Source organism: Perognathus longimembris, chromosome 4 (assembly GCF_023159225.1).
Source record: "Perognathus longimembris pacificus isolate PPM17 chromosome 4, ASM2315922v1, whole genome shotgun sequence".
Lineage (NCBI taxonomy): Eukaryota > Metazoa > Chordata > Mammalia > Rodentia > Heteromyidae > Perognathus > Perognathus longimembris.
In genome coordinates this window covers 78,946,883-78,963,552 of record NC_063164.1, presented here as the reverse complement: position 1 = coordinate 78,963,552, position 16,670 = coordinate 78,946,883, and the positions used below count along the sequence as shown (strand labels likewise).

Below are 16,670 nucleotides of genomic sequence, written 5' to 3'. Positions count from 1 at the left end.
CTGAGCTCCCTAAAACTACAAACTTTTATAATTTCCATTTAAATTGTAAGTCTTGCTCCTTTATATTATATGTGTTCAAAATCTGAGTAGATGTTTCCTAGTTCCACAACAATATTGATGACTAAAGGAATCTAAAACAGCTCATTAAAGATTCAGGTTGTGGCTGATAGCTCAATTAGAAAATTGTGTGCTCACATGAAAGCTTACTTGTTAGAAAAAAATGGTGTTAAAAGTTTTATTAATTTCCTACTGAAAAAGAGCTATTGTCATTATTTCTTTAATTTTGTGAAGCCATATTTCAATTTTGTATCACTTATTGTTATAAAATTTTTTAAATGGAATAATAATGGATTTATTATTGGGAGGAATAATGAGTATGTATCTTAGTAAAACTTAATAATGTGTATTCTTTTCATAATTTGGACTTGGGGAAAGTAGGAGAAATAAAAATGAGCCATTTTTTAGATGTCTATAGACAAAATTCTGTAATATCTTAAAATAAGACAGCACTACAATGCTTGTCTGGAGTATAAAGCTAATATGGAGGGGAAACTATCAGAGAAGCAGATTCACAATTGCTCTAAGGGTCTCCTAACCCCTAATTTTTTAACAGTTGTTATTTCTATCATGATTTTCATGCTGTTCACTAAAAAACAGGATACTATTACTGTCTTATGGTAACACTGAGCCCTATTTTCAAAATTCTTTGTAATTCCATCTAAGGAAACAATAAAAGTACAGCTGAGCTTATCCTTCCTCCCTCCTCAGCACTTCATAGGAAGCAGATAGCTATGACAGAAAAATATAAACAAACCTGAAATGCAAGATGAGACCAGAACATTCTCATTGAAATTAAACTTTACCACAAGCCTATGTGACCCAGCTAATTCATGAAATGTCACAAGTGCCCATCTTCCTAAATATTAAAATGTTTCACGCCAGCTTAAGCTGTAAAAACCAATAGTCTTTACAAAAATAGATCTTCAACTTACCCACTCAGAATGGCAGACTCTACCCTCAAGTTTAAAAATAGTTAGGTAAAGAGGTCATTCTCACTGTAGAGATGGTCCACTTTCCATCTATTGAAAGTGCATGTTTTCTAGGAAACTTCCATATCATTGTAATTATGTTTTGCGTCTTGCCTGATCCTTTCTCAGCAGTCACAAAGACTGAAGTGGATAACTGCACTGAATTCTAGAAAACATTTCCTGTCACCTGAATTGTGTGACTTCACAGAAACAAATGAACAGAACAGATCATTGTGGTAGTAAAGAAAATTAGGCTGTTTTCCAACCACATTCACAACCTGGAACCATTTCATTGAGGAAATAACTAATTCATCAAATGTCTATAAAGACCAGAGGTGCTTACTTTGGCAGCAGATATAGTAAAATTCGAGCAATACAGAAAAGATTTTCATTGCACCTACATAAGGATGAAGCCCAAATTTGTGAAGTGCTCCATATTCAAAAAAGAAAGGATGAACATGGAATCATGAGAAAACATGTTAAATTGTATCCACATGGTAGAATCCTATATACATTCTCCTTTGAGTTAAGTAAAAATGTCAAAATGATTTTCTCCCAAACCAAACTAAGTGCCATAAAATTTCATTTCATTTACATATATACAACAATACCAGGAAAGCTTGATAGTGTCATTTTTCTTTTTATTCTGTGAATTTGTAAAAGGTCTTACTAAGGTACGTGAGTCTGATGCGTTTATACAGATCCTGAAAATAATGTGAAATACAAGCAGAGACCATTTTCAAATTCTAGTTCCTTTAAATTGTTCTAAATATAAAAATTAAAATTCTTACAAGATACCCATAGGAGAGAAAAATATAGCTGTTTAAATGTTTTTCAACAGAGAAAACCCCAAACTAATTATAACTTTTTGTTATCTATGATGCTTGTTGCAGTTATTTCCTTCTCAGTGTGGTAGATAGTTTTTAATAGTATATTTTACAGTGTTTGAGTGATATACTGCTGCTTAAATACTTAACTTCTAACTTCTTTAAACTTAGTTCTCTTATTTCATTTCATTGTGTTATCCAAGGTAGCTGCAGACCTCTAAAAATAAGCATAATTATTTTAGTTTTTATTTTTTCCTATTTCTCAGGATTCCACTCGGGATCTTATACTTTCTCTTGTCTTGCTTATGATAGCTGTCATTCTACTGTCTTGATATGATAGCTGTCACTTGAGCACTCCAGCCACACACTTCCAACTCAGCTTTCTGCTGGTTAATAGATTAAATTAACTTTTCTCCCTGAGCTAGCTTTGAACTGAAATCCCATGGGTCTTAGCATCCTTACTATCTAGGAGTACAGGAATGATATGCAAGTCATTTTGCCTCATTCCATTATATGTACTAAAGGCTTGTTAAGTCCAAAAATGATAAGGATACATGCTCCCAGTTTTTAGTGCTCTAATGCTTTTCAAGTGATGGGAGGAAGAATATCAAGGAAAAGAGTGAAGGAATGCTCCAAGTATCTGATATGGGTAAAGATAAATTATATAAAAATTAAAACAGAAATTGAGTGCATCTGGCAAGTGAACTAGTTTAATTCAGACTATCTGCACAGAAAATTTTACAGGATAGACTTTGACAAAAATAGTATCAAGAGAGAATGAAAGTCAAGTAGTAAAGAAAAAGACTAGTCAAGGCATACTTTTCCTCATAGAGGGATTGCTTATATTCAAGACTAGAAATAACCATAGCATAACATGAATTGAAAATAAGTCTTGATCTTTGAAACAGATAAATGCCAATGACATACAGTATTATTTTACTGAAGGAATAAAAAGTTCCTATGGCAGGAAAGAATATACTATGTGAATATACATTAAATTTGAAACGTTAATGAAGGGAAACTTATTTTCATTAGAATTAGTCTTCCATAAATTTTGGCACTTACAAGGGGAAGAGATTTGATAGGATGAACTAATATTACAATGAATGGTCTTGGTACCTCAGATAAAAAACAAGGATTGAGTAAAGAAAATAAAGTCACATAATTCAGAGGAATATTACTGCTGAATCAAATCATGCAATTCATAGGAACAGGCACTCTTTCCAGTGAAATGCAGGAACTCAACCTAGCCTGGCACTGGTGGCTCATGCCTTTAATACTGGGGAGGCTGAGATCTGAGGACTGAGATTTCAAAGTATGTGAGATTCCTTATCTCCCATAAACTTCCCAGAAAAAGCCTGAAGTGGTGCTGTGGTTCAAATGGAAGAGCACTAACCTTGAGCACAAAAAGGCTCAATAGGACAGCACCCAGGCCCAAAGTTCGAGACCCAGGGACTCCTCCACCCCCACCCCCAGCCCCCCGCAAAAAAAAAAAAAAATCAGAACTCAACCTAATAGTCCATCCTTCCTCATAGACCTCATTTTCTCCTCTCAGTATATCAGCCATTGACTACGAAACAAGGTAGCTATCTTTTGTGTTGTCTTTGAACTTGCTAGGCAAATTCAGGTGCCACATTCCAAATTCAAAGACTATGTAGCTAACTGTATATCTACTTACCTACTTACCTACCTACCTACCTACTACCTACTTACCTACTTACCTACATACCTATTATCTAACTGTTAATTTACAGGAGTTATATTACAGTTCCCAACATATGAGTAACACAAACAGATTTCTTGGCTGATTCTACCTCACAGGCAACTTACCCTGAGGCTGACGACTGGGGTGGTATATCTGAAGGTCAAATGGCTGTGCACTGGTCTTCTGAATGACACTGACATTCTGCCCTGTCCATTTGTTGGCTTTGGACAATGTGTTTGTTCTCCAGTCTGTCCAGTAGACCTCGCTCCCATACAGAGATACAGCAAAGGGATGGGAAAGGTACTCATGCCCTCGGATAATTTCTATCATGTTTGTTCCATCGTAGAGGGCAGAATAGATAGCATCTGACCTAGAGAAGGAAAATATGTCAGTATTTTTCCAAAATTCATTTAAATATTCCAATGATATAAATATACAACTTGAAAAAATGATCAATATTTTTCATCTATTTTCATTACCCATATTGATTTAAAATTAAATTGAAAACCCCACTATTTTCAATGCATGATATCTCACAGTAGGACCTTTCAAACACTGGTGATGTTGTCTGAAGGAAGTAAAAGAAAATACCGGAACAAGATCATTCTTTCACCTGGCATCTGTCCAAACTATCCTTTTCTCAAAGTGATCCACGGTGAGTCCATTAGGCCAGGCCCCAGTTTTCATGTCTTTGTAGATGGTTTTTCTTCCAGCACCACTCATAGAGGCAGATTCAATTCGAGGAAAATTGGCATCCCAGTCTGTCCAAAAAAGAATTCTGAGAAAGAAGAAATAAGGCTATTGTTTCAGCCATACCTTCCACAACTACATATTACATGCCAATTACATACTAGGCACTTGCTACCAAAAAGTTGAAAGAAAAAATGACTTATTATCTCACCTAGACTCTCAGAGTCCAAAGGGACAGATAGAGTAAATACATTCATAAATAGATAATTGTAGCATATGAAATAATTTGAAGAAAAATTGCTAAGGGAGAAAATGGCAGGTGCCAGTAAATTGCTTACAAATGATAAACAGATAAGAGCACTTTGTGGAGCTGATATTCTCATTGAAGCTGAAGGTGAAGAGAGCAAGAGAAACAGAGCTAACCACACATGCCATGAAGAGAACTTGTGCTATATCAGGCCCAGAAGTAAGGCCCAGTTATCAGCACTGTGGTCAGGGAAGACAGGGGAAGAAGTTAAAGAGAATAATCTGACGAGTCTTTTAGGGTAAAGAAATTCTTGTGGATTGTATTCTAAGAGAAAAAGTAGTATGTGAGCCTTTATGGTATTTAAGCCTGAAAGAAATACCTCATGTATTAACCAGAGAATAGATTATACTACATATAATTCTTGAGTATGAACAGAGAAAGTCCAAGGAAGGATTAGAATTCTCTGCATCATGGTAGTGTATTCAAGGTGTACTTGTGAGAATGCATGATGGATTGGATGGAAGTAATAAAGAAGAACATAAAATCCATTTCTTGTTTCACTAAACTCAGTGCGTAACTAGGAGAATTCACAGAATCACTAGTAGATGAAAATGGTTCAAGAGATAAACACGTTTCTAGATCTGGGAACTGAATGGAGATAGTGTGGAAAGTAGTCAAAGGAGAATGGGAAGTGAGGGCTGTGAGTGGAGCTCAGTGGAGAGTTCTTTGAAATGCACAGGCCTTGGATCCAATCCCTGACAGTGCAAGGCAACAAAAGCAAGAATAGCAGAATGTAACATTAGTAAATCTTTCTATTAGTTCTGCTGACATTTTTGCAAAAACTCCTAAATAAAATAGTAACATAATTTTGTTTTTTTTTATAACTGTAGTTTTGCTATATATTACTATATATTAATTATATGATGTTTCCCACTGTTTCATGTGATCTTAGAGTAGAGGGATCATTGAGTTACATTAAAAATAAAGTAATTCCATGGAACAAAATCCAAACTTCAATTTTAAAGTACATTTATGTCTACTTAAGGAAACAGCATATGTCCATGTTTTTAAGTATGCAGCATCTTAAATATCTTATAAGATACAAGAATTACAAATGTGAAAGTTTAGAGGACAGTGCTAGACATTACACAATAAATTTATGTATTCAGTGCACTAGTAGGAGAACAAGGAAGGAAGATGAGAATCAAATTTCTTGCCTAGCAAATGATATTAATAACTCTGAATGTTTCCAATTCTAGTCATGGATCTCACTTTATGTCAGTCAATATTGGAACCAACATGGAATTCTGTCAGTGACTCCAGCAAAACTTTTCAATTCAGATTCTAAGTCTGAATATTAAAGTGAAAACAACAGTACAAAAACTCTGAGTTATTGATAGCTTCAAGAGAGAAAACTGACATAAATTGTTTATTACATAGAATGATTAGCACAGTTAAGATACAAAATTATTAAAGATTTAGAATAGCTGGTTAAAATGTTATTAGAAGTAATTTATATTTTAGCAGATGATTCCTAATTTATTTGCTGTAGTTATTGTTAAATAAGAATTAAAATCTCACATTTCTTACAGGTTTCTGGTATTCATAGCATGTAATTATGCAAAAAGAAAAAAGAAACACTATTGAAGAGGCAGAAATAAGTGGTAGTGAGTTGAAAGAGAGAGTCAGAGAGAGTGAAATACATAGAGATCTGTATCAAGAAAAACATTCACAATGTTTAAGTGCTATAATAGCATGCACGTGAAAGGAGGTTTGTTTTATGATATAAAAATGGTCAAAACCACAAGAATATGATTCATGATAGGTGATCATAGGACTGAACTTGCCCCATAGGATGCTTTTGAAATAACAGATTTATAGTCATAACTTTAAGAAACAATTAGTTTCATGGGCAGTTTCAAGAGTTTCCACACATTTGTACTTAAAAGATAGATTACCAAAGACATAATACCCATATTATTTATTATTTGCCTATGAAACATTAAAAATTCAAAGCCCAAGAATAATAAATAAATAAATAAATAAATAAATAAATAAATAAATATAGTGATTTAATGATTTCATAATTGTTGAAGCTGAACATTGGGGGTTTATTGTGCCTTTTTTCCTTTTTGTCCTGCTGGCTGTGGAGCTTGAACTCATGGCCAAGGTGCTATATTTCTCTGTGCTTAAGGCTATCACTCTATCACTTGAGCCACAGCACCCCTTCTAGCTTTCTGAGTAGTTTATAGTGCTAAGAATCCCATAGACTTAAGCAGTGAAAGCTTCAGATCTTAGCCTCCTGAGTAGATAATATAACAAGCATGAGTCATCAGTATGGATTTGTGCAATTATTTTGAGTGTGTATATTTCAAAATTTTCCAAATGGAAGTTTAAAAGTAAATATTTCAAAAACAAATAAAAGTTAAAAAAATATACTGGAAGCTATTTATACCATTGTTTTTTTGTTTTTTTTTTTTCTGAAAAGATTGATGCTTAAATATGCTTTGTGTGGGTAAAATACTACTATTTTAAAATGTTAACAAATAATTCTTTATAGAAAATATATTTCTTCAATAATGTAATATGTTATCATTTAAACAGAAAAAATAACATTGTGTAAATAATTATAAAATTGGAATAAGGCGGCTGTCTCTGCTGCGGGCCGAGTGTGATGGCTGCCACCAAGGGAGTTGCGGAGCCTGCGACAGAAGGGGAGCCAGGCCAGCCCGAGCAGCCGCCACCCTCGCCGCACCCACTGCCACTCCAGGAGCTGCTGGAAGAAGAGATGGTGGCGGAGGCCGGAGAAGCAGTGGCTTCCCCTGCGGACTACGGGTTTGTGAGCCTGGACTCGCCCACCTACGTCCTGTACAGGGACAGAGCGGAATGGGCTGATATAGATCCAATGCCACAGAATGATGGTCCCAGCCCAGTGGTCCAGATCATCTACAGTGAGAAATTTAGAGATGTTTATGATTATTTCCGAGCTGTTCTACAGCGTGATGAAAGAAGTGAACGAGCCTTTAAACTCACCCGGGATGCTATAGTTAAATGCCGCCAATTATACAGTGTGGCATTTTCGGAGAGTTCTCTTAAAATCACTTCAAAAGGATCTGCATGAGGAAATGAACTACATCACTGCAATAATTGAAGAACAGCCCAAAAACTGTCAAGTTTGGCACCATAGGCGACTATTAGTAGAGTGGCTGAAGGACCCATCCCAGGAGCTTGAGTTTATTGCTGATATTCTTAATCAGGATGCAAAGAATTATCATGCATGGCAGCATCGACAATGGGTCATTCAGGAATTCAGACTTTGGGATAATGAGCTACAGATGAGCTTCATCTTCTCAAAGAAGATGTAAGAAACAACTCTGTCTGGAACCAAAGATATTTTGTCATTTCTAATACTACTGGCTACAATGATCGTACTGTATTGGAGCGAGAAGTCCAGTATACTCTGGAAATGATCAAATTTGTACCATATAATGAAAGTGCATGGAACTATTTGAAAGGAATTCTGCAGGATCACGGTCTTTCCAAATATCCTAATCTGTTAACTTGATATGCAACCAAGTCACAGCTCCCCATACCTAATTGCCTTTCTTGTGGCTATCTATGAAGACATGCTAGAAAACCAATGTGACAACAAGGAGGACATTCTTAATAAAGCATTAGAGTTATGTGAAGTCCTAGCTAAAGAAAAGGACACTATAAGAAAGGAATATTGGAGGTATATTGGAAGATCTCTTCAAAGCAAACACAGTAGAGAAAGTGACTTACCATCAAATGTACAGCAGTAACATGACCCAGAACTTGATGGGATGCTTTTATTTATTTAAGAGACTCTACAGCAAGAGTTTAAAACTAAAGTGATCATTCTCTTACCCATGCTGTAAAACATATGCTGCACAGGTATTAGCTTTTTAACAAGAACTAAGTGTAATGTTCCTTAGGTGCTGCTATTCAGACTAGCTCTAGGAAAGTTGATTCATTTAAAGCAAAGTAATTGGAGCAAGAAGGGGGAAGGAAAAGGTCTCATGAGGGAACTACTACTTTTGTATTCTTATCAACATTTAATCTGATCCCAGATTAGATGGTACAGAATCTACTCTTTCCTAAAAGGTATATAAGTAAAGATTTGTATCAATGATGAGCAGGTAATTTGTTTGTGATATGTTTGAACTATAGTTTTGGTTCAGTAAATAGGGAATATAACTGTTACATTAGAGCTGCTATGCCACACTCACAGTATCTTGTTATTACTATAACCAACTAATGCCAAAAGAATGGTTTTGTAATAAAATTACAATTACATCTAAAACCATAAAAAAATTGGAATAAGGCCAGTAGCCTCTTCAATAAAATAGTAAAATCCCTTTCTTGGAAACAATAACTAAGAAATGAAGGTGTCATCTCACTTCCAATTTACCTCTTACTTCATATATCTTTCAATGACACCAGATTGTTATGTATTAACTTTTCTTTAGATTTCTTTGTATTTTAAGAAAAAAACATTTGAAATAGAGAAAAAAACACCAGCATAGCAGCAAAATTTATGGTGATATTTTGATAAACAAAGTCATGTATAGAGATTACAAGCTTGGAAAATAAAAAGGTAAATAATCTCTGAAAATTAAGAATGAATATGGGAGTCCTAGGTTATGTATATTCATGGAGATTTCAGGTTTAGGGCAAGCTGTGATTCTCATGAAAATTTATGGAGCATTGTCTGCATAGATGACAAGTGGGAAATGGTGTCTCACTCTTTCCACCCAGGCAACCTTAGACAGAGGCAGAATGTACAACTCGAATACGAATAGTCCTGCAGCTCTACGTTTTCTATTCAATTCAATTATTAAATTTAATAATTTAATTAGAAGTAAGTATGTGGAATTCAAATGGGATTCTAGTGAGAAGAAAATGCAACTTGGGATACTGTGTAGATTTCTAAGTTAAGTGATCCATCTTTTCTTCTGCAAACCTCCCAGTTTGACCTACCAGTATAAGTATGTGTCTGCTACAGAGATAATTGTGGTACTAAATTTTCATCAACTTTAGTAGAATACTTGTAATTGTAACGTCAGCCTAAAACTGTTCTTAACCTCGTCATGAGTCATTCACACAACCAATTTTAAAAGTTGATTTCATGGATCATTGTTTCATACAATTCTAGGCACTCATTTGTACACCTTCCAAAGTGATGTTTTAGTAAAATAATTCTTTCCTCTTTTTTTTGTAAATAGAATCTATTAGCATTTTAATGGTTGTGTTCTTTCCTCAGGTATAAAAAGACTAAATATCTCTTTGTACAGGACACATGAAAATGTTCAGCCGCAATTGCTTTTCAAAAAGCATCTACAATCTATGGATTCTGAAGTTCTGCACTGATGGGCTGATCTCTAGCTGGATTAAATTGGGCCAATAGACCATGGACTATTTGTACCATTTACGAGGTCAAGCTATGGAAGTTGCACAGAAAATATCTTGGTTTAAAAAAAGAAGTTACACATCCATAATCTTTATGTCTTCTAAAACTAGCAATGTATAGAAATTAGTTTCATTTATAATATTCTAAGGCGAAATTAAAATTTCATGTAGTTTTCTTGCTAATCTTCATAATCATTCCTTCTGTTTTTACCAAAGCAATTGTGATTTTAGAGTTCAGGTACAATGTCACATGAAAACTAAATACTGGCACTAGTGGCATACCATGCTGTGCAGTTAGAAGGAATAAATGTAATGCACATTTATGACATGATGTAAGTAGATGCAGATTCTGAACCCTCATGGACTTGTGATTCTCTTATAATACCTCTATGTTTCAGTAGGATTTGTACAATCTTTTAGGTCATCTCAGCCATATAAGTGCAAAATTTTAAAATGGAATGAAAGAAAAGTGATTCCTCCTTAAGGATCTCAATTTGCCTCCTTGGAATAACTTGTCCTTGGGACATAGGTAGAAATCCAAAATGCTAGCCAGGTGCTGGTAGCTCATGTCTGTAATCTTACGTACTTAGCAGGCTGAGACCTGAGGATCATGGGTCAAAGTTCCAAGACAGTCAGGCAGAAAAAGACCATGAGACTCTTATCTTTGATTAGTAACAGAAAAAAAAGCCAGAAGTGTTGGCTGTGGTTCAAGTGGTAGAGTGCCATCCTTCAGCAAAAGGAGCTCCAGGACAATGCCCAGGTCCAGAGTTCAAGCTTCACAATAGGCAAAAAAAAAAAAAAAAAAAGAGAGAGAGAAAGAAAGAAACAAAGAAACAAAGAAAAAAGAAAGGAAGGAAGGAAAAGGAAAGAAAAGAAAAGGAAAGGAAAGAAAAGAAAAGAAAAGAAAGAAAAAAAGAAATCAAATCCAGGATGCTAAAACAAGGTAGCAAGGTGACATGGTGGCAGGCTAAAACCACTATTATTTTTGAAACAATAAATTACCTTGGTGGCTGTAGGAACCACACATGAATTAAACATATTTTATGGGGTTAATGTTACAGCCTGTACTTTTTCTTTGCATTACTAAGAACATTAACTGGCTACATGCAAATCTTTCATTTACTTTGTTACTGTAGACAAAGTTTAGTCTTACTAATTACCTATCTTTTACAGAATCCAATTTGCGAATAAACAAAGTCTACTCATATATACTCATATTTATTTAGCAAGCAATGATTGAGCACTATTATATACACCAAGACCTGTGATGTGTTTCAGATCTCTTAGCATTTTTCTCTTCCTGTGAAGAAGCTTGCATTTTAGTAGGAAGCATGGCAGGACTTGGACAAATCATACTTCTCAATAACTGTCCAGGGATTTCTTCTAAAATGAAAACTTTTATATAAGTATTAATGCCTGTCAATGCTGATTCACAACTTCCTTACATCTTTTATAAATGATTTGACAATGGAAAACTGTGTTTGTATTTTACATATCACTAAGGAAATAAACTTAGTTTAAATAGTATTTCTTTTTATTTTTTATTGTGCTTTTCTGGTGCCTTTCCTAATGAGTATTTTGCCTGTTCTCAGCTTATCCTATGAAAGTTCCCATGTCTAAAATAATCTCAGAACTTTTTACCAAAATATTTTATAAATGTGTGACTACATTAATAATTGCCTAAAAATTAAATATAATTGTTATATCTCTAAGGTGTTTACCGAAAAATTTTACTCATGTCAATATCCTATTAAATAATTTATTAATAACAATCCAGTCAAATTAATGCAAACAAATACACCTGTCAACCTTTCAATTAATTCTTAAGATTACAAAGAACAAATAATGTCATCTAAACTCCAGAAGCAATTTTATTTCTGAAACAATTTTAGAGATATTATTGTCTCACCTTGTTTTATTTGATTACTTTATTTTACTTAATTCTTATTTCAATTATGATAATTAGGATCACAACTTCAGAGTAACAACTAGTCACAGAAGGCATCCTTTTGAAAAAGCATTATTAATTTTTGTTCCTATATACAAGCTCTCTTTGTATACTAACAAATCAAACATGAGAGGATCTTTCACTTTGAAGATGCTCTGGGTCATTGAAATAATACTTCCTATTTTCACTTAAGGAGCTTTTGTGTCCTTTTCTGTTCCCTGTTCATGTTTTCCCCTGCCAGGTGATTCTCTATATAGATAAATTTATCCTGAGCACTTTCACTGAGTACAACGCTATATGAAAAAACAATAACAAGAACAATGTATTCCTCAAACCAACATCTCTGCTTGATCACTCTTTTCAAATACGTTTCTATTTTTTGTATGTCTTTTGGTAACATTTGTAATTTGGAAAGTGTTCTCAATTTGCCTCTCCTGTTACAACATGTGCTAGAATTGCATCTCTAGCCAAACTGTCACTTTTCTGCTGGAGCAGAGCATTCTCGTACCAATAAGATGGTCATGGGAATAAGATCTCAGTCACATTAGTGGTAAGTTTATGGAGAACCTGTGTAGATAAAGGGCTAGCAATTTTGTGGGTGAATAGGAGAGGGGGCAAGATTTAAAAATGAAAATCTTTTTGGACCAAAACCATACTAATTTTGCAAGAAAAGTCTTGAAAATGAAGTGCATTTCTTACTGTAATTAGCCTTTTTTAACCGATTAATTATTGCTACAGGTAAAGCGTATAAAATGGGTAAATGCAGATTGTGTCTCCTTTACAACTTGCCACATCATGAACAGAAAGTGGAATTTCACTCATCCTTACCCAGATCTCCCTGTTTGAAAAATATACATTAATCCAGAGTGTGATGTAAGACCTATCAGTATTTTAAACTTCGGTAAACTGGTTCACATATATCTCAAGCACTGTAGAAGTTAAATCAGAAATCACTAGCGAAGGTTATCAGTTTAGAATCTCTGCTCTAGACAAGCTATTCATTTTTTAAATTTCATTGTATGAATTGGGAAATAAGAAAGCAAATGAAGTTCCAGATCTATTGGCTTCTGAATCTTGTGCATAGACAAGAGGGAAAGTCAAAGGGCTTGGTCAGAAATCTAATTCAACTGATTTCTCTCTTCTGTATCTCATTATACATCCTCATGGCTCTCTCTGGTTTCTGATTTGTGCTTCTTGAAATTTGTAATTTAATGGTACAGAGTTTAAAAAAATAAAACAGAAAATGTCCTTTCTAAAAACTGGTTAGACATACAATGGCATTTGACTTACAAACTAATTATCAAGGAGATAAATAATTCATAGTAATTGCAGCATGCTTTTTAGTATTGTTCTGTATCATTGCGTAATATCTACCCTAAGTCTGCTTATGATTTTTTTGTTCATAAACTATTGAGAAGGATACAATAATCTTTGCTTACAGAAGAGAAAAAATCCTGAAGGCCAAGAAAATACAGTAGAATTGATTTGCCCAGAGATCAAATGCCTCGAAAGGATTAGAACTCATGTTCTCTTGGCTCTCAGTTTGATGGTTCTCTTCTGGCTTTTTATTAACAAGGAAACACAAAACATCAGAAGAGTCAGCGACCTCAGTCATTTAGCATTTAATTTTGCTTTTCAGAATCAGGTTTTTTGTATCTCAAACTTCTCAATAGTCAGCATCTCATTGCTGGACTTCTTCAAGCTTATTCTGATTTTTTTTCCAGTGACTATAAGAACATACAAAGTAAATAGTGGGTAAAAGACAGTTAACATCTGTGACTGTTTAGAACAAAGGCTGGTCCTGTGGTTTCCAACTACAGAAACCATTACGGCATCACTTTGGGGGGTGGGGGGCGGCGGGGGGGACAATAGAAGAGTACAAATAGCTTCAATTGGAGTCTCATATTATTTGGAAGAATGGCATTTTTAACGGAACTTTCTGTAATGAATTGTATCTATGTACAAAATAAACCGTTTGGATCCTAGTTTATGAGTAAATTAAAGCAAACTTCATTACCCATATCTTGGATCCAGTGCAATGGCCCGGGGATGTTCCATGGCTCCTGCTATGAGTGTAGTTCTTAGAGAGCCATCTAATTTGGCCACTTCGATTTGGTCTAGATTGCTGTCTATCCAGTAGATGTTGTCCGCTATCCAGTCGACAGTCAGGCCTTCTGGTGTAGCCAATCCGTGCTCTACAACCACTTCGATTGCAGTGACACCTACAGAAGAAGAAACCAGTGCACTTCAAAGTCCTTTCAGATAATTGAGAACAATAGGTTAAAATTTTACCTTACATAGAGGAAACTGATCCTTAAACTGAGAATTACTGAAATTTCTCATCTGAAAATGTTCATCCGTTCAATTCTTTCCATACTAGTAGAATAGATATTTGAAGCAATTCAGGTAAGGTTATTTCTGACTTTTAAGGCAGAGCAAGAGATTATTGCAAAGAATAAAATATGTAAGCTAGCACATGACTTCAATCCCAAAACTTGGAAAGCAGAGCATGGATTGCTAGTGCAAACAAATCTGGGCTAAAGATCAAGACCTTTTCTCAGAAACAATAACAACCATAAAAAACATGGTGGTAATAATCTATAATTTAGTTAAGCTGTTGAAATTTAATGATGTAATGAAGTAAGGAAATATCTGGAATAACTTATATTGCTTCCTCAATAAACCCATCTTTTTGCTTGAGGCTGTCTCTGTGTGGTGGATTCCAGAGTTAAGCTCTCTCTGTATCTCTTTCTATCCTTCCTTTTAAGCCTGATGAATAATAGAGATATTAGTATATTTAACCTGACCAAAGATAAGCCCCAAATACCAATCACTTCCAACCCTACGCCATAAAACCGGTTGCACTTAACATTGACACCAATAATAGAAAAATGCATTTCTATGTACTAATATAATCTAGGTATTTGGTAATGTCAACCAGTATTTTTATTTATACACATTTCAAATTCACAATTAAAAACATTCATTTTATAAGCACTATCCATCCATCAATGCATCCATCCATCAATCTATCATCTTTCTACACAGAGACAGGACCCCACCTATAAGCTTTTACCCCAACACACCTGATTCCTCATATGAGAGAGGAATTAAATAATTAAATGTCAAAGAGTAATCATAATTCATTCTGATATTATTTTGTAAATGTTTCCCCTTCAAATGTAACTTGCACATGAAATTAAATAATATGATATGTACCTCCACTGTCAGAAAGCTTGCCCCGGTATATCCTATCTTCTACAACATCTGTCCAATAAAGTAAACTTTGGTTGAAGTGAAAATCCAAGGCGATGGTGTTTCTCAACCCAGGCACAAGTAAGCTGTAGTCTCCTTTATGTAGATCAATTCTTCGAATCTCATGGCGAATGGAGAAGATGATGAATGCTTCAAAGGGATCTGAAAATTAATGTTTTTATTATGTTTAAGAAAATATTTACAGTTAGTGAGCTAAAATATTTGATGTTAAAGTCCATTCATTCAGGGCTGGGGATATGGCCTAGTGCCAAGAGTGCTTGCCTCGTATACATGAGGCCCTGGGTTTGATTCCCCAGCACCACATATATAGAAAAAAATGGCCAGAAGGGGCGCTGTGGCTCAAGTGTCAGAGTGTTAGCCTTGAGCAAAAAGAAGCCAGGGACAGTGCTCAGGCCCTGAGCCCAGGTCCCAGGACTGGCCAAAAAAAAAAAAAAGTCCATTCATTCAAAATCAAATGTATTATATATTTCCTTATTACTACAGAAGTGATTTCCAACATGGAAAAGCAATTTGAAACAAAACAAAACAAAACAATCTTTGATTTGTATATAGCTAGAAAAACAAATAATTCATGCGGTTTTTTATTTCTTAAACTTGTATGCAAATGATTTTTATGAAGGAATGTAGGGATATGGGCTTTGTTGTCCTTGACTTTGAAAGACTAGTTTAACCTGGCAATTAGAGATAAAGTCTCACAGCCTGAAGTTAAAATTAAGGGTCCATGCTTGGTAACACCATCCAAGCCAACTGCTGATCAGATATGCAAATGTCAGTAAGCTTTCTTTCTAAAGAGCTACTGAGTCTTATCATTTTTTTTCTTTACCAATGAAATCTCTAATTTTCTTTTGTTCTGTGGATATACATGGGGCATCTTCATTTTCAATGTCTTTTGTATTACATTCATAACTAAAGCCTTTTTATATTTGGAAGTTTGACTGTACCTCTTATTTAACTGTCATAATATTGCAAAACTGTAAGTAAAGTAACCCATTTTTTATGTCTCAAAGTACAAGTATTAAAAAATAAACTATAATTTTAAATTACAGAAAATTGGAGGCTGGGAATATGGTCTGGTGGTAAAGTGCTCTTCTTGGATACATGAAGCCCTGAGTTTGATTCTTCAGCACCACAAATATAGAAAAAGCCTGAAGTGGTGCTGTGGCTCAAATAGTACAGTGCTAGCCTTGAGCAAAAAAGCCAGGCTCAGTGGTCAGGCCCTGAGTTGAAGCCTCAGGACTCACAAAACAAAAAACAAAAAAAACAAAAAACGGAAGAGAACAAATTGTTTTGCCAGATACATACTTACATTAAAAAAAAGTAATAAGCAACTTTGTACTAAGAACTGCTGTTTGACTCTTTATAAGAAGAATAAAGAATTGCTTGCTTTAGGTAAAGAGCCTCTTCAGGAGATAAATATTATTAACCTTAATGTGGATTTACAAAATAATCTGTTTTTTATCCAGAATCAAATTAAATGATTTTGCAAACTTACCCTACATGTTGCAAATTATCTTAATAA

At 34.6% G+C, this 16,670-nt stretch overlaps 1 protein-coding gene, 1 non-coding gene and 1 pseudogene across 2 annotated transcripts in view; 2 read left to right on the top strand and 1 right to left on the bottom strand.

Moving 5' to 3' along the window:
• Lrp1b (LDL receptor related protein 1B) overlaps nucleotides 1–16,670 on the bottom strand; it is a 1,711,024-nt gene that overhangs the window by 538,235 nt on the left and 1,156,119 nt on the right. The window contains exons 24-27 of the mRNA XM_048345540.1: nucleotides 15,095–15,292; nucleotides 13,893–14,097; nucleotides 4,174–4,338; nucleotides 3,686–3,930 (exon numbers count right to left, since the gene is read on the bottom strand). Coding sequence (XP_048201497.1) covers nucleotides 3,686–3,930; nucleotides 4,174–4,338; nucleotides 13,893–14,097; nucleotides 15,095–15,292 — 813 coding nt within the window. The remainder of the gene's footprint in view (nucleotides 1–3,685; nucleotides 3,931–4,173; nucleotides 4,339–13,892; nucleotides 14,098–15,094; nucleotides 15,293–16,670) is intronic.
• Nucleotides 1,368–1,470, top strand: LOC125350917. Its single transcript, XR_007210828.1, has one exon. It is a non-coding gene; the product is annotated as a U6 spliceosomal RNA (small nuclear RNA).
• On the top strand, nucleotides 7,172–8,660 carry LOC125350714 (annotated as a pseudogene).